The 21,409-nt window shown below is 38.9% G+C and overlaps 2 protein-coding genes across 5 annotated transcripts in view; one reads left to right on the top strand and one right to left on the bottom strand.

Annotated features, from left to right (window-relative positions):
- Positions 1 to 21,409, bottom strand: part of GRAMD1B (GRAM domain containing 1B) — a 301,019-nt gene that overhangs the window by 208,310 nt on the left and 71,300 nt on the right. The gene's annotated exons all lie outside the window — the stretch shown is intronic.
- The window catches only part of CLMP (CXADR like cell adhesion molecule), a 63,327-nt gene continuing 49,062 nt past the window's right edge, over positions 7,145 to 21,409 (top strand). Inside the window, exon 1 of the mRNA XM_075190322.1 lies at positions 7,145 to 7,595. Coding sequence (XP_075046423.1) covers positions 7,568 to 7,595 — 28 coding nt within the window. The 5' untranslated portion in view covers positions 7,145 to 7,567. The remainder of the gene's footprint in view (positions 7,596 to 21,409) is intronic.

Genomic DNA, 21,409 nt, shown 5'->3' with positions numbered 1-21,409 from the left:
ACATGATACAAAGTGGAATCATTCTATTCATAAGGATACAAAATGACAATATAACGCAATTTAATTGTTTTGCTACTGTGGAGAAATATATCTCAACCTCTGAAATGAAAGATTCCCCGACTGTGATGACGCAGTGCCTAAAGGTGGCGCCATTGTGAATGAAGAAGCGAAGACATAAGGACAACATAATGTCAATATGGACATTATGTATTTCATCATGGACTATATCTTCTAGGCTTTCTCTTGGCAGCATTACAGATTTGTAGGTCCTCTTCGTAGCAGGGTCACCCTCTTCTATAGTTACATGGGGGCATATTTACTAAACTGCGGGTTTGAAAAAGTGGAGATGTTGCCTATAACAACCAATCAGATTCTAGCTGTCATTTTGTAGAATACACTAAATAAATGAAAGCTAGAATCCGATTGGTTACTATAGGCAACATCTCCACTTTTTCAAACCCGCAGTTTAGTAAATATACCCCATAGCCTCAAACACTTTTCTCCTAATGCACCACCCTTGGCAACATAGAACTAATCCTTCTAGGTGGATACTATGGGGGATTCGGGCAAGTGATTTATATATTGCATCTTCTTTTGCTTCCACAGTTTATTAGGCTTTAGATTTTGAGGATATGAAAGAAGCGCGCCCAAAATACAAGTGTTAATAGAAATATGCTCTGCTCTCCATTGCTGGAGGAGAGTCAGGAAGTGGCTGCATGGACTGATTCTGATATTTCTGACCACAACAGAGTTTCCAGGTCACATCCATTTACACAAAGAGGTTGTGCTTTGCTGAATTGTCACAGAAATTACTCTCTGTCATTCGCTTTACTAACCATGTTAGGAGTCAACTTCTCTGAATGTCACAATGGAAAGAAAACGGTACAAGACTGAAAAAAAGATTGATGTAGTCATTGCATGTACTTCATTACACACTCCAGGGGCTGGCTGGCAATGTTTGCCTGGGGGGTGAAGTACAGCGCCGGCCCATCATTAAAAGGTGCTTTTACAGAAAGAATACAGGGGCTGATTTATCAAAGGGTGAAAAGCTCTTTTGAGGAAAAAAAATATTATTTTTTTTTTTTTTTATATTAATAGGGTTATAGCTAGTGATACAATCAGTGAAACCAAGGTACGCCCCTTTAAATGAAATGTGTACAAGTAAATAAAATCATTTCAGAGAGTTCAGCCAGGACAATTAAGACCACTGTATGTGAGAACAAAAGAAAAATAAAGTATAACTGTGGGTTTGAAAAAGTGGAGATTTTACCTATAGCAACCAATCAGATTCCAGATATTTATTTAGTGCATTCTACAAAATGACAGCTAGAAACTGATTGGTTGCTATAGGCAAAATCGCCACTTTTTCAAATCCACAGTTTAGTAAATATACCCCTATGTGTCAGCATATACATAAGTAGGAGAATTATGTGCACAATATAGCTATACTGGGATAAGCCCACCAGGCATCTCCTGTAGGTGAGTCCCTAGCCAGTGTAGCAACAAGTGTACCTCAGATCCTTAATCCCTATTCCAATAGCTCTTGTCTGTTATCAGCTGGACACAGCGCCATATATAATGAGTTAGAACTTACAACAAAATTACAAAATAGTACAAAAGTGATAAAATTATATAAATGCAAGCAACAAATTTACATAATTACAACCTGCGACATAATTATGTAAGGAAAACACTGAGCTAGTCCTGCTCATGAGAAATGACAGGTGTTTATATAGTGCCTACATATTACGCAGCGCTGTACAGAGAATATGTAATCTTTCACATTAGTCCCTGTCCCAGCGGAGCTTACAATCTATATATTGCCTACCACACAGATACACACATAATCTAGGGTTAATTTTGTCAGAAGTCAATTAAGCTATCAGTATGTCTTTGGATTTTGGCTTCTGGGGCACCTGGGAAAAACCCATGAAAACATAGGGAGAAGCTACAAATGCCACACAGATAGGGCCCGACTGGAATTGAACCCATGACCTTGGTACTGTGAGGCGGCAATGTTGTCCCATTCGGACAGTGGGACAGAACCCTCATATCGGAACTACTCCACCAAGATTGGAATAGTCAGGACAATTTTACATATGTTATTTATGTAAAGGGTTTTCATAGACTTGCATTTTTTAATAATTATAATTTTATTATTACAGATATGGGATCTCTTCTACAAAAATTTTAATGAGGAAGAAGATAACAGGGGCAGCACGGGGAAAGGCGGGGGAGATTTTGAAATGAAATTTAGTATATTTTAGGTATTAATGAAAACCCCCTTATCTTTAGACCCCAAGCCCTCACCATTTCAGATAACAGATCACATATCTGAGATGAACACTATTTAGTAGTGGACTCACGTAGTGCTAACCCCACGTTGGATTTTGTGTCTTGTTTATTGGGTCAGGTAATGAGCAGTATTGTGTGTAACGAGCTTTGGGTGACAGTTGTAGTTGGTGACCGGATGGAGAGATATATTAAGAGATACGATTACATGAAAATAATAGCTCAGAACATCCTACAGGACTTGAAGCAGAGAAACAAGAAATCCAACATAAGGTTTACACCAGGGGTGTCCAACCTTTTAGCTTCCCTGGGCCACATTGGAAGACGACGAGTTGGTTTGGGCCGCACATAAGATACACTAACAATAACGATAGCTGATCATCCAAAAAACCATAGAAAACATAGTTAACATATATATATATATATGAGAAAAAAAGTGATATAATATATATATATATATATATATATATATATATATATATATATATATATATATAAAATCACTTTTTTTTTTCAAATACCCCCTATACTTACCTTTCAATCGCCCTGTTCAAAAAATCCTCTCTAGTTGTTATACTATAACCTGTTTTGCTAATTACACCACTATGTTAGTTAAGGGATAACAACTTATAATGGGCCAAAGAGAATAATATATAATGCCCCATTAGTATTACAAGTAGAAGTATGTAGCAGGGAGATAAGGTCCATGATGCTCCAGGACCAGGTGACTTTTATTCACTGGTCAGCGTCCCTTGAAATAATAAAAAAAATCCCCCTTAACTATCCTTTTAATCGGCTTGTTCTCCTGTCCTCTTCTCTTCTTTTCTCCAATTCTGTGCTGCTGATTGTTCTCTCGCGCGGGTGACTCCTCTGTGCTGCGCGCCGCAATGGATGTTGGGCGCGACATTCACTGCGAGCACCACACGAAGGAGGAGACAAGGGAGGGAGCCGGAGTACCAGCTGACGTGACCGCGTGACCGCAAGGTAAGTATTTTCTTTTCTTTTTTTTTCCATTAACAGTGCTGCCCCCTTGCCACAACCAAAACTCCTTTTGGGCCACATTTACAGGCCAGCTGGGCTGCATGCGGCCCGCGGGCCGCTGGTTGGACAACCCTGGTTTACACCATGCGAGCCCAATACCGTACCTCTACCCAGCATATCGCACGCTGTACAGCGGGCTCTGAGGATGTCATCAAAATAGTTTTGTTTTACTGACACCGCGATGACCCCTGATGACTGTCTGTATGCTACAAATGTGCGTTAAATATTATGGTGACGAGGGAACTATAGATCATTCCCAGATAATTAAGCCTATTTTATTTTATGGAGATTATATATATATATATCAACATATAAAATGGCTATAGAGGGGCAATTAATATCACTGTAAAAAAGAAAAGGAGATTGCGGACATGGATTTACCATGAAATAATGTCAGGTCTAACATACCTGGGGATTTTTTATACATTATTTTCAAAGTCAGTTCTATTTCTTTTAAATCTTCCTTCTATATAAAACAGCTTAAACATTCAGCCTGAAAGCATTATAAGACACCATAAAGGAAAACATGGGATGCAATTATGTTGAATTTAAGAGCCATTTAGATTTTATTCAACCCCTGGAAAGGGTTTCTACATAAAGATTACTTTTGTGGACTTAAATGATGGGTATGAGGGGTTTACAAAAGATACAGAGGAGATGTACAGTATGTGGATGCAGCACTTATAAGAGGAAAATGGAGCTATTTACTGTATCCACACGTTACAGCAAATGTCATATTATGTGTGAAAAGGCCGTGTATGAAAGTGACAAATCTGTACACACTTTATGACACGGATGTTACCCTTGAGGTCCAAAGCATTAGATTGTATAATGTGACCTAGTCCTGCAGCTGCTGGCTGATAATATGCTGTATTCTATGATCAGCGATATTATGTGTCTAATTATACAATACATGTGTCTATCATGTCTTATAATTTGGGGGAGGAGGACAGTAAGGGGAGGCTTCAAAACACAACGGATTACATAGTAGTGTGTGTTTGTCATATATTATCCACACAATATTACGAGGGTGTCTCTGCTCCTGTTTACTGATGACTACATTGTCTGTGCACCAGCTTTAGGGGAACTGCCATTATTAATGAACTTTGGACCACCAGGTAGCACAGTGGTTAGCATTGCTGCCTTGACTCACTGGTCACGGGTTTCATTCCAACCAAGGCCCTATATGTGTGGAGCTTGTATGTTCTTGTGAGAAAATGAGGTGCTAATTTGACACTGGCAACACCATTGCTGCACCTCCTGTGGCCTGTGATCATTATATTAATTTTGGACCCCCAGTTATGTGTTAAATTATTTATAGGTTTTAACCATGGTTTATGTTATGAAACTATACATGGTGTTGTCAACTGTAATTCACGTTTGCTTTAAGACCAAGGTTGCAAAGGAGTGACTCTTTGTCTCAGCTAGGCAGGGGGATGGTGTTATCTTGACCACCACTTTCCTTGCTTGAATGCACACCAGGAGGTCCCTGTGTGTCTGTGTTAAAGAGAGTGTCTAAATGTTCTAATGTTACAGATATGTTATAACTTACATACTACTGTACATATGTTATACTTTATTATTACATAGCGTTTGCTTCTCTAGTTTAGATAACTCAGAGCTTCCTTCTGATGCTAGGCATGCTATTTATATGGAAAATAGGTCTGAATTATTACAAAGCCAGGGAAGAAATGAATCACACATGCTCCTAAAAGCCTTGCCCATTGGTTGGAGAAGCTACTGAAGAACTGCGGGGATTGGCAAGTCTTCTTCCTTCATTGGGGTCTCCGAGGGTCTTGTGAATCTGTTTGCCAAAAGCAAGTGTCAGTGAAGCAGGACCCCTGCCTTGTCAGAAGCCTCCACATTATTGACACAAGCCCGGATCGGGTACCCAGAGGCAGCAACTGATAGACTGGTACAGGGCTGTACATGTATGTCTGATATGTTACTGTTACATTCACTGCAGTATGAGTATAGTACCCCTTTCCTATCCATAATAGTGCTTTATTCACTATTAACCCTAAACACTATATTACTAGATATTTGCTTTGGTGTGAGCTATGTTCCTATGTCCATGAAACTGATGAAGAGCAAAGGGGTGAAGTTAGCCCTGTAAGCGGTTTCCTGGTGTTGGAGTCTTTCCCAGTTACCCCCAGGCACCCTTCCCACTGGAAGGCCAGGGCTACTATAGAGTGCCCCAGTATCCTGACATCTTTCCCCATATTCCCTCCAGGTTTTCCAGTTGGGCAGCACGGTGGCTCAGTGGTTAGCACTTCTGCATCACAGCACTGGGGTCATGAGCTCAATTCCCAACCATGGCCTTATCTGTGAGGAGTTTGTATGTTCTTCCTGTGTTTGCCTGGGTTTCTTCCGGGTGCTCCAGTTTTCTCCCACACGCCAAAAAACATACTAGTAGGTTAATTGGCGTGTGTGTGTATATTAGGAAATTTAGACTGTAAGCCCCAATGGGGCAGGTACTGATGTGAGTGGGTTCTATGTACAGCGCTGCGGAATTGGTGGCGCTATATAAATAAATGAACAAGCTCCACTGGGGCAGAAACCATAATGAATAAAACATCCTCTGCAAAGTTTTACATAATATGTTGGCGCCATATAATTATAAGATAATAGTATTGTTAAGTGCGATTTTTGTATCTTTTATCATACCTCCCAATAGTCCTGATTTTCAGGCTCTAAATAGGGTGTGGCCTATGGATTTGAGTAATGTGGGCGTGGTTGGTTTAATGGGGTGTGGTATGTGGGTTCATGAGAATAAAACTCATCAATTCGCTGGGATTTCCTGCCGCAGTGAATTCATTGGTGGGTTACTAGGCTGCATTCACAGCTCCACTGTGTGCAAGTGACCAATATCTCACAGAGATATTTAAAATGATCATTGCCTTAATACGAGGGCTGTTATTTGTACTTTGAAATGTGCTAATTTTGCTGGGAGAAACTTTGATTTTTTTTGTTTTTACACTGCTCAAGCATGTTTATAATTTAATGGGCTTCATACAAGATAAAAATAGGTACAAAATAGGCTTTGTCATTAATCCGTCTACATTCATTCAAGTCATTAGCGCAGCCTCATAGCTGTTCAACTTTGGAAGGTGTTTGGTGTCTTGTTTTGAAAATTCTTCTCATACTTAATATGTAACTCAATTATCCGTGCTTTAAGATGATCAAGCTTAATGCTTCCAATCATTAGCATACATAATTAAGGTTCCTCTGTATCATTTATTTTCATTTTATAATCTTAATGTTAATCTAGGTTTTAGTTATAGTGCTTTTGCTTTGTTAGTGACTATACCACTATGTCACATTATATTTTGTTATGATTGACACAAAGTAACTTTTATGAATATGATGCTTTTATACAGATAATAAATACATAGGAAGAGAGCATCGTTTTTGGTCACTCTTTATGATTTAGAGGAATATTCTTACACTAATTGCAATAATCCTAATAATCTTAATAGAGAACATTAAGAGTGACTAACACTCATTAAAAGAGCAATTTCTATGTGGAAGTGGTAGCAGGGGGTACATAGTTCTTTCCAGGATGCATTAAAGCGCAAATGGATTCTGCTGCAACTGAGGAGCCAGGAGATCAGTGAAATGGAAGGGATTTGAGCCCCCACACAGTTAGGAGTAAGAATATGTTGTTATATGAAATATAGTTGCAGTTTCAGATTCAAAGTGTTTCCTTTAAGGGAGTTTATTTAGACAGTGTGGGGGGTTTGGACATAGAGTGCACCTCCATCCCTCCTACTCAAGTTCAGCCCTGCCTGTGGCTGCTCTCCTTGGCTAATCCCAGCAGATAGCTGGGAGGAGCAGGTCTGGGACGCTGCCATGTGGTGAATGTTCTGCACAGTACATTTTCTTGCTCTCCCATTCTTTCTGCACACGGATAAGTGGCTGCTAATACATTCATGCTAAGTTCTCCAATTCAGGACTTTCTTTCCTAGTACAAATCATTAAAGCAGGATCACTGCACTGCTATTATCTCCAGACAAGGACCGGTAAAGTGACAAATACTGGCACACAAGGCAGAGGAAACTTGGTTCTTGAGCTGACACATGGAGGTAATTATGTTGCTTGCATTTCACACTCTGTGATGCTCCCCCCATGCAGGGCTGTCTGCCATTCCTGTAAAGAGCCAATGCACAGCACCGTGCCTCCAAGTCTGTCCCAACTCACCAGCCCACAAATTCCTTTGGACTTATGAAGAAAGATGCAAACACTTCTCTGCTGCTTTCTGGGTGAGTTACTTGTCCTTTATTTCCTGCTCATCAGTGTTCTATGACAGTAACTGATTTCATGCTAGAGGATGGTTACCTTTTGGTCTTTTCTAGTAATCAGTGATTTTCAGCAATGCCTTTTTTTTTTTTTAATAGCAGGATCTATATTGTTGTTTTGGAAAGGTCAATGACTGCAAATGAAATAATACATCATGAATAATTGTTAGCTCTGAATGAAAGTTAGGAGAAATGGCATTTCTAAGCGTCTCAGAGGAGCTATTGAGGCTGAAGAGGTGGTGTTACAGCACAAGTATCCTTCAGGTTAATAAAAAAGGCTATTGTTTGCTCGGAACAGGCGCTTGCAGCGGCACATATTGGAAACAGATGTGCTGGAGGGGAGGCAGGAGAAGGAGGGAGGGATGGAGAGAATAAAAGTGTACAGGAGGAAGGACAATGAAAGTGAGCTGACCAAGGAATCTGGAGAAAGGAAACACAATGGCTCACCCTGCCTTCTATATTCAATGCAATCCGGTAGAATCACTCTGTCGTTTATGTGTCAAATAATTTTTGTTAATCAAGCTGTGGGGTCACTAGTTGCCCATTTGTGGCTTTTGTATATGACCATTGTTGAAACAGTCACTCTGAGGGGTCCAGTGCTTTAGACCTCTATAGGAACAAAGCCTCATGATTGAAGCTTTGTCACAGTGCACGTTGGAATTCACAAATAACTTTGTCACAAACGGTGTGTAATTTACTCCAATAGATATTATTTTCAGTAATAAACCTACATATTTATATTGAGTTAGCTGCTTGTCATCAGTGTGTGTGTGTGTGTATGACATGAATTGCAGTCACGTAATCTGCTGTCACTGTGGAACAGATCAGTTTATATATGATGTACAGATTCTTTGTGTACCCACATCTCCGTGCATGTGCCAGCGGAGGGGGATGGTTCAGGGATCATTCACAATATTTATGAGATGGACTCAGAAAAAAACTCAGCTCAGTTTAATGTGTAAAGTCTACTGTGTGTTTTTGGAATGGGGATAAAGTTTACAGGTATAAGGGATGAGCAAACAATAGTCTGGTGGTTCTTTTTATTAATTGCTCCCCTAACATAGACCCTTTTATTAACCAACTAGGGGCCCGATCAGAGTTGAACATGCTCCCGTTTGCATGAATTCGCTCTGCACATGCCCACAGATAAACCCACATCCACACTTGCGCCTGCTTTTGGCTGGAGAGGTGTGACCGAGGAGGGAAAGGGTATTATAGCATAGGCCAAGTACAGTAAGGGCATGGTCATGTAAATGCGAACTAATGCAGACCTGACCGCAGACACCGATACGCCGTCTACAGCTGTATTATTTACACCAACCTGGGGGCAAATACCCGCTCATTACGATGATCACCAGCACTAGCTAAACGCTTCTGATTGGCTTATTGTGATTTCCCCTCTGAAGCTGCCCGCTGCTTTCTTCATTGATCATGCCTTTATTATAGGATTTTGTGTGTGTATTTACCCAAAACTATTTTTTTACTTTCATGCGTACGCAAGAAGGAAGGTTATATCTGCTGTATTATATACAGACTAATAGCGAATAAATGTTTCCCTGAGAAAACAAATATTTACAAATTTTTATTTTGGACTTATGACCTGATTGCATTATGTGGGTGTTAGTACGCCTGCCGTAAGCCTGGCGCATATGATAGATTCAGATCTGGACGTCGGACTCGCATATGAGCTGAAATACGCTATTCTTGTATCCACTTTTTGGACTGTAAATGACCCCCAAGATGTGTTCAACTCTCCATCAGGCCGCTATGTTTGTGGTCGCTGTGGCCGTTACTTAGTAGTAGTATTTGTCATCATTGTTGCTCTGGGCTGCCCAACAGCATCTCACTAATCCTGATACTGCTTATTCTTTACCATTCCTATACAGCTATTAGCAGTGTGTATCCTGTGCTCTGGAGCAGTTGTTTTGGCTGTGAGTAAAAGCATGAATGTACAATGTAGTTATACATATTTTATAGGTGTGGATGGTTTATTTATTTACTGGTAGCAATTTACACTAAGCTGTACCAGGCAGGACTACAGCAACACTTGTTATACAGGGGAAATGATGTTCTTCTGGTTTAACCAGTTTCACATACTACTCAATGCTTCCAATATAGGTCCTATAAATACTGATATCTTTGTACAACTGATAACAGGAATATTAAACCTCACCAAATGTAATATCTTTCATGACTGTCGGACTAAACGATCCATAAATCCATGATGTGTCTAGTTCAATTCCTAGGTAATACATCAATCTTTCCCTACCTCCATATGGAACACTAATCTATTAGGCACCTTCATCTCAGGGTAACGCACCACAGGAAGATGATAAACTGTCTGTGAATACATTCCCTAGCTGCTACTGGTGGATTTAGTATAGGATAATTAATATAAAAGTCATAGTTTCCCAGACAACTCCCACTCCAACTTACCACAGTCTATAAAGAGGGTGACATTACTTGTGGCTTTCTATAAAAGGTCTATGTCAGCCAGAGCAATACTGGAGAGAGAGGTGAATCTATTAGAGATGTATTATTCACGCAGCGTTGTCCCATCCAGGACAGAGGTGGAGAAGAGCTCAGATTGCCTACAATATCCAAAGCAGAAATAAACACACTTGGGTTATAAGAAATGGATACATTTCCATTAGACTTATTGTATGGTGTATCAGCTTTTTGGTTTCTTCTGCAAAACAAAAAAAAACAGATTTATTGTAGACAATCCAAAATGAGCTGAAAATTCCAGTAAACTACAGAAATCAGCTTATTCTGTGTGATTCTGGAATCCTTGTGTACAGTTACCAACAAAACATAAAAGGCATTAGGAAGGGCAGCCTTGAGCTGCTAGATTGCCATCTTAAATCAATTCCATTTCCTCTGCTCTGAATTATTCTGTCTTTTCTTGGCCCTGTGCAAATGGTTTCAGGAGCCAATGTTTTCTTCACATCATTGCAGGACAGTAAGGGTTAAGACAGGATGTTAAAGCTTCATGATGGAACACTGTAAATCCTCAAGATGCTTTTAGTTTGGTCTGGTTTGATTCAAGGGAAAGGTATGTCTTGTTATAGTTTGCAGAAAGTTACGTTTTTCCTTTTGACATCATTGAGAGGCTCAGATGTTATTCTCAGCTGTGAAGTCTGTGGCTTAAGTTTGTGGTTTTGGCCCACGTACTTTTTTTCCAAGCGTTTCCTTGCGCATTTGGTCACATGTACACAAACTCGTAAGCACCTGAGTAAGCATCCCACACAGTTCACTCAGAGGGCTCGGTCCTGCCCCCCCAAAAAATGTAGATGCTTGTGATTCTATCTCATTCTATATGAGCCACAATTGAAGTTCAAAATCTGCTGAATTGAAAGAGCAGAAACTGAACTGACAGAGCACATATAATCCTCTCCAGCACATAAACAAAGAGACTAAATGCTGTATTCGAATTACAAAAGGAAACATAAGCAACAATGTGATGGGTATCCATTACACGTGTCATGATTATCGTGTTATCATGCGTTTTGGAAAAATAAAAACTACATAACAAGACCAGTCCTTACTACATACCCCCCAACACTGAGAATAAGGACACAATGGGCCCCACCCCCAAGTCAACAACTCCGCCTATACCACTAAAACGCCTACTTTTAGGTGACAGTCCTCCCATTTCTGCAGAAGCTCTGTCCATTCTGTGGTCTTTGATTTAGGACTGTGCTGCTACAGGTTTGTTTAATGTCTGTCTGTGCATTAAACCTTTGCACTACAAGAAACTACGTTACCTTCTTGATGTAGTAAATAAAGTAAGCAAACATATAGGATCAAGGTTTAAAATAAATTGTTAGGTCACAAAAAATAAACCTTATTGAGATAGATTGTTGGGCAATGGGGTGTTTCACTAGGTAGCCTTATGTATGGAGTAAACACATGTATGTAGGTAATTACAGTCAGCTTCATATTGACCTCAGAAATTTGGAATACAATAAGGACTGCACTAGTATATAATGCTTATATCAAACAATGGAAGAGACAAAAATGCTGCAAGTTATGACCAGGGTTTGATGTCAGTACAGTGTAGCTAATGATTGCTATTCTGAGACTTGTTCATGTTTCACTCACCTTCCAGTGAACACAGACTGGGCAAAGCACCACAGCTGTGAATGGGCAGCATTGGTGAGAAAGTGAGTAACACAACTACACGAGGTAATGTTTATCAGCACATATAATCTAGAAACTTATTTCTCCAACAGTATATGAGCCCATACATTTAATTGGATATTTCTTCATATAAGCCCTTATCAAGTCTCCACTTTAAGTGGTGAGCAGTAGATCACAGCAGACCGAGCAACTAGAAATGATCATTCGCTCCTCTCATGTTCAAGATTTATCAGCTGATCGTGTCTGAGCCGACTTGTCTACAGCCAGCATCTTCCCACTACGAATAAAGCTGTTTTATCATGATTAAGTCTCCGCTAGCTGGCATTCATCCACTGAATGAGATCAGCCTATCATTGATAGTGAATGGATAATGGTAAAATGCTCATAATCAAGAACTGGCAGAGAACCAACCTGTAATGTATGCAACTGGGCTGTTACAGTGCATGAAAGAACACATTTAAATGGTTCATGCATATAGCAGTCCAGAGACAATTACCAGCATCGCTCAGGCCCATACTTATTACTTAGGTGTATTTTTCTAAAGGCAAGAAACACCTTTTACTCTCTAGATTTTGTTTGTTTTTATTTAAAGTGGACCTTTACACAATGTACACTTACTAGCACATATATTCTATTACTAAAGGGATTGTCCACTTTTAACAACCACTTCTTAAACTAACCTTCCCTTATGTTTATCAAATACGGGGGTCCTCGCGGGGAATCCAGAATTATCTAGCTGGTGGACTATAGTATGTAAGAACTGTAATGTAGAGCAAATCGAGATCGATTCAGCATCTCATGGCTCCCCAGTTTCAGTAACCTGGTGAGATGGACTTCACTATTTGTTATAGTTAGGGTGAGGGATTGTCCAAAAGTAGACAAACCCTTTAATATAACCATCTGTAAAACTGTATCCCTCCCTCTCCCTTCCCACTGCTTTGTCTTGGGTATAATGCTGTTGGTGGGGTCTGTCCTGTCGTCTAAAGTCATCTCAATCTAATCTCCTGTATAATTCAGAGCCAATATGGAGCAATTGCTCCAAACTGGATAACTTCCTTCAGTGTGAAGATGTCTCAGAGTCTTTTCAGGAGCATAGTGAACATGTTTCAGTACATGAGTCACCCTCATTAATACTCATGAATTATGGCAAACAATAAATGTAACATGTATGTAGCTGAGGGCCAATGGAACTTGGCTGAGGGGCCCCTCAACATCCCATACCCGTGACAGCCACCACAATTCATTGGCATGAAAAGTTTCCATTAGTAAATTCGCCTAATCACCTTTATTGACAGACTATACAATATTTTTCTAATGGCATACTGCATATATCTATCAGGAGGGAAAGAATTATTGCCATGATTTATTGATTTTTCTTTCATTTTATTGTCTATTGTCGCCGAAAAGAAAAGAGGAAACAGGAAACCTCAAAATACTACGTGACAAGAACTAGGTTGCAACATACAATCACTATGTCATATTTAAGTGTACGCGTGTTATATGAAACAATGACAAAAACAACATTGTTCATTGTTTTACGTAACAAATGCACACTTGCATATCACACAGTGATGGTATATTGCGACCTATTTCTTGGTGCAGAGTATTTTTATGTTACTTAATGCCAGTGGACTTGTTCTTTTTTCTAGTCATTTTTAGATCTAACAGAATGATTTAGCACTTGTACCTGGTGGGCAGTTTCTCATTATCAGTATGGTAATTAGGGTCTGTGCTGGGTTGCCATGTGTTACCTAACACATATGTGGTCAATCTATTATTTATGGAAAGTTGCTGCACTTGTTTACTACCTTGATAAAATGGCATTATGGGGGAAATTTAATAAGCAGCTGTTTGGTATATGGTTTGCAAACTGCTAGGCATTGGGGCTTGATTCATTAAGGCACACAAAACGAATGTATTGTGCGTTTTTTTAAAAAATGCATGGAATTCGGGGATACACAAGTCCGGATTCAGCTATAAGCGGATCTGAAGAAACGTCTCTTGTTGAATACAAGTCTAGGTCCGCTCTGCTTAGATACACAACACACTGCAGGATACATCCAATACATATGTGGAATATAAAGTCCCAGCAGAACACACAGAAACAAAAAGTATTAAATTATTGTCACCTGTTAATAATATAGTAATTAATACGAGAACATTAAGAAAAAAAAATAGTTTCATTTTTTCCAAATGAAATCCATTTATCAGGATGTCACTAATACAAACAATTAGAAGCACCAATTTTGGTAATAAAGGTCAAAGCCAAAAGAAATTAATATACCTTACAAGAAATATGGGAGAATAAAACTTTAAACTCCTAGCTTGCAAAATGAGTGACAAGTTATTAAAAATATATTAACATCAATTGAAAATAAATCTGTTTGTGTACAAAACTTAATAAACCATGAAAACCTTAAAAACTTTATAAAGAAAGTCTATATAGTATTGGAAACAAAAAAATGATCAGGAGGTAACAAATGTACACTCTTTACATTGATAGAAAATTCAAATTGGGATGTAATGATCATCATCGATACGCCATCAACACAGATAAGGCCATGGTCGGGAATTGAACTCATGATCCCAGTGCTGTAAGGCAGAAGTGCTAAGCACTAAGCCACCGTGCTGCCCATATGATCTTTCACAGAGTCTTAATGCAGACTAAATTGCCGATGTAATAGGACAAGAACTTAGAGGATGTAAAGGCAAGTGGCCTGCTCACCTTGATCCCAGTCGAAGCTGAATGAAGAAAGATCAGGAGTCAGAAAAGTAGACCAATGGACTCGAATTGTCATAGAACTATTTATAGACACCCCATCTTCACCATGATGATATCAATGATGGAATATATGATCAGATGTTATTAAACATATAGCAGAGCAGGTATCAAACTGCAAAGACCCCTCCGCCTGCTGTCCTCTGGCAGATAAGTTTCGCACCCGACCGAGAAAAACAAGTGGCTGATTGGGGAACCCCCATCCCCTTGTTATGATAGAAAATAGCCCAATATTGCTTGTAATCACCTTTCCAAAGAGGGCATTCTTTCGAGGGAGCGGGGAAGTTCAATGGAGTGTCTTTAAAGTTCTGTTCCAACAGACATCTATAGATGGAAAAGATCTTAGATCTAAACCTCCGATCAAGTGAAAGAACTTCAGTGGTTTTAGAAGTGTGTGTGCGGCTGTCACAATTATTGCTCTGCACTTACACCTGCCCTGTAGCTGGTGCAAGTGATGCAACTTAAAAACATGTACCTTAGAGATTCCCAAAGCTTGAATTGGAAGCTGATTGGTGCGTTTAACCTTGGCATGCTATTACAGTAACTGTGTGCATACGGCCATTCCCCTCCCCTGTTCCACTCTTGAAATTGTCGCCTGTCGAAAGTGTCTTTTGCACTTGAAGATGAATTGCATACACTTGCCTTCACTGGCATATAGTCCTGGGCATACACAGTGCAATTTAACGCAAAATGCGGTACATATCGGCATTTACGTTCCTTACTGAATCAGGCCCTGGATGCGGTTTTCAGATGCATTTTGAATACGCCAAAACTATCCCCACAAATAAATACATCAGCACTGCCCTCCATATTGAATATACCAAATTGACTGCAGCAACATTGACTATATTGAATATACCAGAGTACCCCTGAGCACTAGCCTGGCTCATATCTCCCACAGGCTCTCACTTCACCATGGACAGTGTTATGTTTCTCTTATTATGATGGTTCTGTTCATTTCTTCTCAATCATGTCCTGCTGCTCATCTACTGGTCAAAACAGTAACAGGAAGGTGATAAGCAGACGATTCCGCCATCGATTTCCTGTTTCTGCTGAGTTGGCCTGGAGCTAGTGTCCTGACTTCCAGTAGGACCCAATTCATATGTTTATCAAAGCCTGAGCCCCAGTGATCCCCACTAGCTTCTGTGCCAAGTTGCGAATGAGCTCAACACTACCTTCGTTCTTACAACAATGAGGACAGGTCCACTTTAAGAAAAGGTCCTGCCCACTTGTGTCACATGACAAAGTGTTCCATGATGGAATACATAACTGTCCATGGATATAAAGCAGACCCGGATATATGGGGATCATGTAATACAAGCACCTGTTATACTAGAAATGATTATGAAAATTACATCTGTAATGTACACTGCAACCCAATTTAACATTCACATGTAGAGTATCTATTCCATATATATAATTATATGTTCTAAAAAGCCATACATCAGCACTGTGTATTTTAAAGCTTGTGTTTGTACAAACCAGTGCTATGTAAATAAATATATATATATATAGATAGATAGAGATATATATATATATATATATATATATATATATATATATATTGTAACAAAAGGAGGCATTTAGCTGGCAATATGCAGAGAAAGCAGGGAAGTAGAGTAAAACATTGGCACAGTTATGTACCTAGGTGGAGATTAAACCAGGTAAAAACATATGTGTAGTTTAAAATTGGTTTACTTACATGATTTAAAAGCTGCTTCCTCTCAGCAAACAGACAGGGTGGGTCTGATAGTCTAAACAGAGCCAGGGATGGGCGTTTCCTTTTAAAGAGAAGGTCGGTGTGTCACCTGTCCATCAAGCTAGACCTGTGGGAGGAGTGTCAGGTATAAAACCCTGCTTGTTTCATTGTTCAGGAAGATCAACGCTGGGCTAGCTGGCTGATCTGGACAGAGAGCTGGACTATGTATAGTAGGCGTTGAGGGTCTCCATAATTGCTGTGCAAGTATACGGTGTCAAAACATTATTACCATCCTGACAATAAAGAACCATAAAAAGGAAGAAGTTGTACGTGTGTGCTTCTGCAGTAGCGGGCTCTTGCCACAATATATATATATATATATTAATAGATTAGGTTCTACCTACTGTTTTCCCTGGCAGCACTGTCCCGTGTTCCTATCATCCTGTAAAGTAGAATTCTCTTCTTTTTCCCTCTAGATTGATATTGTATACCCCATTAATCACTTGATATTTCTATTCTATATATAGAGTGTGCAGTAATGGACAGTGCACCAGAATTGAAGAAGACATCAATGATGTCTATAGGTTCTTCCAAATGAGCTGTATTTATGCTGTATACGAAGGTACTGGAGCAGCTCACAGGGCCATGAATCGCCAATGTAAATGAGCCGTAAGACATATATATTAGTCCTACAAATTAAAAAACTTAAATCATGAAAGGCTTCAGGGATGGGCCTAATCTTTCAAGCACATGAGGCAGCAATTGTATTATCATCATTCAAATTATAAAAGACAATTATTGCTAATGTAATTATTATTCAATCTACTTAAAAGCAGAAACCACTCATTTCATTTTGTGGCTAGAAAGTGGGTATTGTAATAGTTTTTTAACATTTTTCTTCTCCCTAAAACCTGCTGCCAAGACGGCTATCTTAGGGGCATATTCAATTGACGGCGGGATCGATGAAAATCCCGCACTCAAAAATATTACCGTTATTACGGTAATCCTGCGCGGGAAAACCATTAATACGGTAATTTACTCGCTGGATTTCAGCTCACAGCTCAGGGAACTGCGAGCTGAAATCCAGCGAGATATTACCGTATTAATGGTAATATTTTTTGAGCGCGGGATTTTTGGCCCATAATGTCTCATTCCTTGTATTCTTGTTGGGAGCCTTAGGAAAGGCTTAGAAAAGGCTTTCTATAATGTTTGAGATGCTCATATACACTTTTGGTTCATTCTCTAACTGATTATGTCTTTTTTACACAAATATGATGACTATGATGTAAACAGAAAAAGATCTAGAACCTGTAGAAAATCAATTGAGTTTCTCAAACAGAACTAAATAACAAAAAGAAGACTCAGTATTGTTTTGAACTCATTATAGATTATTTTTTAGCTGATCAGTGCATTCATTTAGAAAGTGCAAAATGGCTTTTCTGCAGTGCAAAAACAGCTTTTTATGCACCTGCTGGTGCATCTCAATTTTGTTGAAGAAGAACTGCACCATGGCACATAGGTTTATGAGGCAAGATGGCCGTGTATGTGAAGAAGCAGTTTGCACAAGCAGAGGAGTTCTTACTGAAGTACAGAAGAGGTGCACCAATGTGCCTCATTTTGCAGTGCCATATAGAAACAAGACTTCATTTTCTGGAGTAAGATTGTTGAATTGAGATAAAGGTCCAAAGTCCCCTCGCTCTCGTAATTAATATAAGCCATCAATGAGGCTAAGCTGGGCAGTATTTTAGTAGGAAAATAGAAAGGTTTATTTGACTGAAACGGCTGGTCCTAAAGTGGTAGGAAGATGGACTTTGTTGTGATGTTTACACTTTTCCACAGTGCCCTGTAACTTCAGATCATTCACATATATGATGCAGAGGCGTCTCCCAGGATCCAAAATGTGCTCCATTGGGCGTGCTTCATAAATGAGGTCCGCTGTGTGTGTGTGTTCCTTCAAATAACTGTGACAATAAAATGTTATGCATATTATAGCATGACCCTGCTCATAAAGGAATGTCATTAATGGTTCCCAATAAATAGGTCATCACTGAAGAGTGGAAGTGTGGATGACAATGTTGTCATTACAGCCAGACTTTACATGGCTTCAGGAACTGGAGAGCAAGGTGACTACAGATGGGAATGACGTTAGCAAGGATGGTGTGTGCGCGTTGGAGATATACTGTATATATGTGTCATGGACTTACATAAAGTGTAGAGAATATAACAGAGTGGACGAAGGGGAGAGCACAGACATTAGCGTGTAGGAATGGACACTCCTGTGAATGTTAAGCTGGGTACACACTTATGCAATTATTGTGCAGATTCACAACCATGTGTTCAGATATTACAAGAGCATGTACACTGACACAATCATGATTTATCGTTCAATAACGCATCCCATCTGTTTATTTGGTGTTATAAACTTCCTAAAAATCAAGATTAACGATGGAACGATGTTGGGGAAATGTGGAAGCGTGTACACACTCACGACCAGCAGCGTAGGCAGATATCTGTAGAGTGCACAGAGTGACAATCTATTCAGCAGATGGTAATAAGAGATACAGATCTCAGATCTGTAGGTAAATCGTGTAGGTGTGTACACATGAATCTGCTCATCGGGACTTTCAATCGTTGGTGAAATCGTTACAGGAATCGCATCTGAAGTAAGATCGCCTAGGAGTGTACCCTGCTTTACTGATGTATCTGAGGTTAAATGAGGTCAATCTTGTTTGATTTTATGTCAGAAAGCATAGGAGAAGACCCGAGTGAGGGAACCTACAGCGAAATACAAATGAAATGTTATGTATGTACTTATCTATGAATATATTTATATTCTATAGCTTTTATACATTTGTAAAATGCTGAGGTATTATTAATAAGTCACTGATGTAGAATTACAGAAATAGAATGACATTCAGATGAAAAAATCTGTTAATTTTTTATGCATAAATATTGAAAATAAAATGAAGGGAAGCAAAAATTATTTTTTCAGTACAAACTAATTTTAGTATTTCAAAAATAAAAAAGATTTTGTTGACAAAATATTTCTCCTGCTGTCAGTTTTCCAAGTTTCGAAAACTGAAAAGTGCTACATACTTTGACATCTATAAAAACATCCGCGGAATAACAGAAAACTCAGAGGCAAATCAATCCTGTGCCGCCTTTCCAAAATGAAAAGATTTGTTCAATAGGTATTTTATATATAAAGCTCCTATATGGAAACTACCCTCAAAAAAGAAGGTCAAAGAGTGAAATGTGAATATGGTAGTAAAATTACTATTGCATCTAGATTTGATCAATTTTGTATAATTCTATGTAATAGTTTGTTATTAAAAAATAAATAAATAAACATGGTATAAAAACAAACAAATGCCACAGCAGCCCGTTCTCACATCATCCGAAACCCATAGTACCCTGAAGCACCTATATTCATTATACACATATGGAGGAATAATATAATACTTTCTTTTAACTGAAATACTCAGGGTAAATATATCTAACTTTCTAACAAGTAAAAGTGGAAGTGTTGGCCATAGCAACCAATCAGATTCTAGCTGTCATGTTCTAGAATGCAGTAGATAAGTGATAACTAAAGTCTGATTGGTTGCTATGACCAACACTTCCACTTTTTCTTGTTAGAAGGTTTGATATATTTACCCCTAAATCTGAATTTCAGCCTTTTAACCTTTGTACCTAGTTTGGATAAGATGTAACCCCTGAGTTCTGGAGACAGAGCATCAAAGGTGTTTTGAGCTATAAATGACCTTTGATTTCCCATCATATGTTTGAAGCAACATACATGGAAGGATGGATGGATGAGGATATCACAATACACACTTTTGTACAAAAAAATTTAAGCATTTATTTTACATAGGCCTTTGATGGAAAGACACTCTTTAATGCATGCAATGTATAAAGGAACTATCCATGCTTCATTTACTTGTCCTAATTATAGTAAGGGGATCATTAGACATTAGAATTAAAATACCACATACTGTATCTGCAGCAAAAGTCATATACACAGTATAACAAGATTTGTAATGGCATGGTTTTAGACTCATAATTACATACACATTATTATTTTAGATGTAATGGAACGTGTGATTATATATACAATTTACAGTGAAATGTATACTAAGCTTACAATTGTGGCTGAATGGTGGTAAAGTAAGTAACCAAATAATAAAGTTCACCTACTAACCCACCCCCCATATAGCTACTTTGAAGTTTTATATAAACATTAAGGGCATGATTCATTAAGGAACCATTTATGTGGCGTGTTTCGCGTATTTTCGCTCTGTGCATGGGCAAAACCGAGACCTGCACCAAATAACGCAATTCATGTTTGCACGTAAATGACAAATACAACTGCTACGGTTTGAAGGGTGGAACGGGGGGTGGGGTAAGGTGAGGTCTAATGTAGGCAATGCACACTCAGGGTGTGCAAGGGGAGAGCGGAAGCACTGGCATCCGATTCAAGCACTAGGCACGCACATGTGTTTGCAGCAGTGAGAAGCAACTGTAAATATTTTTATATACTGTATAGAGAAGATTCTGTAGATGAAGAAAAAAAATTATATATATATATATATATATATATATATATATATATATATATATATTACACATTATATAAGCATTTGTCTAAATGACTGCGGGGGACACTTCTGATGCACAAGAAGCATGGGAATGAGGAATGTCAGATGCTTGTTTTCATTTTCTAATCTGATTAATTGCCATAGGTTGCTGACCTCCTGTGCTCCAGGTTTTATAACTCTCTTTCTGTCTTTATAAAGAAGGGAATTGTGTTATTCACCTTTTCTTGCTTCCAGTGGACAACTTTATTTATAACTGACTAGAATCTGTGCTAAATCTGTTTCTCAATAAATTATGCCAAATTAAGATTTTGTGTTAGGAGGTTTTTATCTGATCACTTATCCATACATGCCAACATTTCTAGATTGTCATGAGGTAGAAGTATTTTAGTAGGTGAAGTGTTTCGAACACGGTGGCAGGTATAAGTGGGTTATGGTTGTCGCATATACCAAGGGAGTTTGGCCAGTGTACAGTATATTGCTGTCATTGGTGTTCCTGTGTGTAATTTATCGCCTAGCCCAGGGTTTCCCAAACCCAGTCCTCAGGGCTCCCCAACAGTGC

Source organism: Mixophyes fleayi, chromosome 11 (genome assembly GCF_038048845.1).
Source record: "Mixophyes fleayi isolate aMixFle1 chromosome 11, aMixFle1.hap1, whole genome shotgun sequence".
Lineage (NCBI taxonomy): Eukaryota > Metazoa > Chordata > Amphibia > Anura > Limnodynastidae > Mixophyes > Mixophyes fleayi.
Note: the sequence above shows the minus strand (reverse complement) of the source record. Positions and strands in the feature narration are given on the sequence as shown.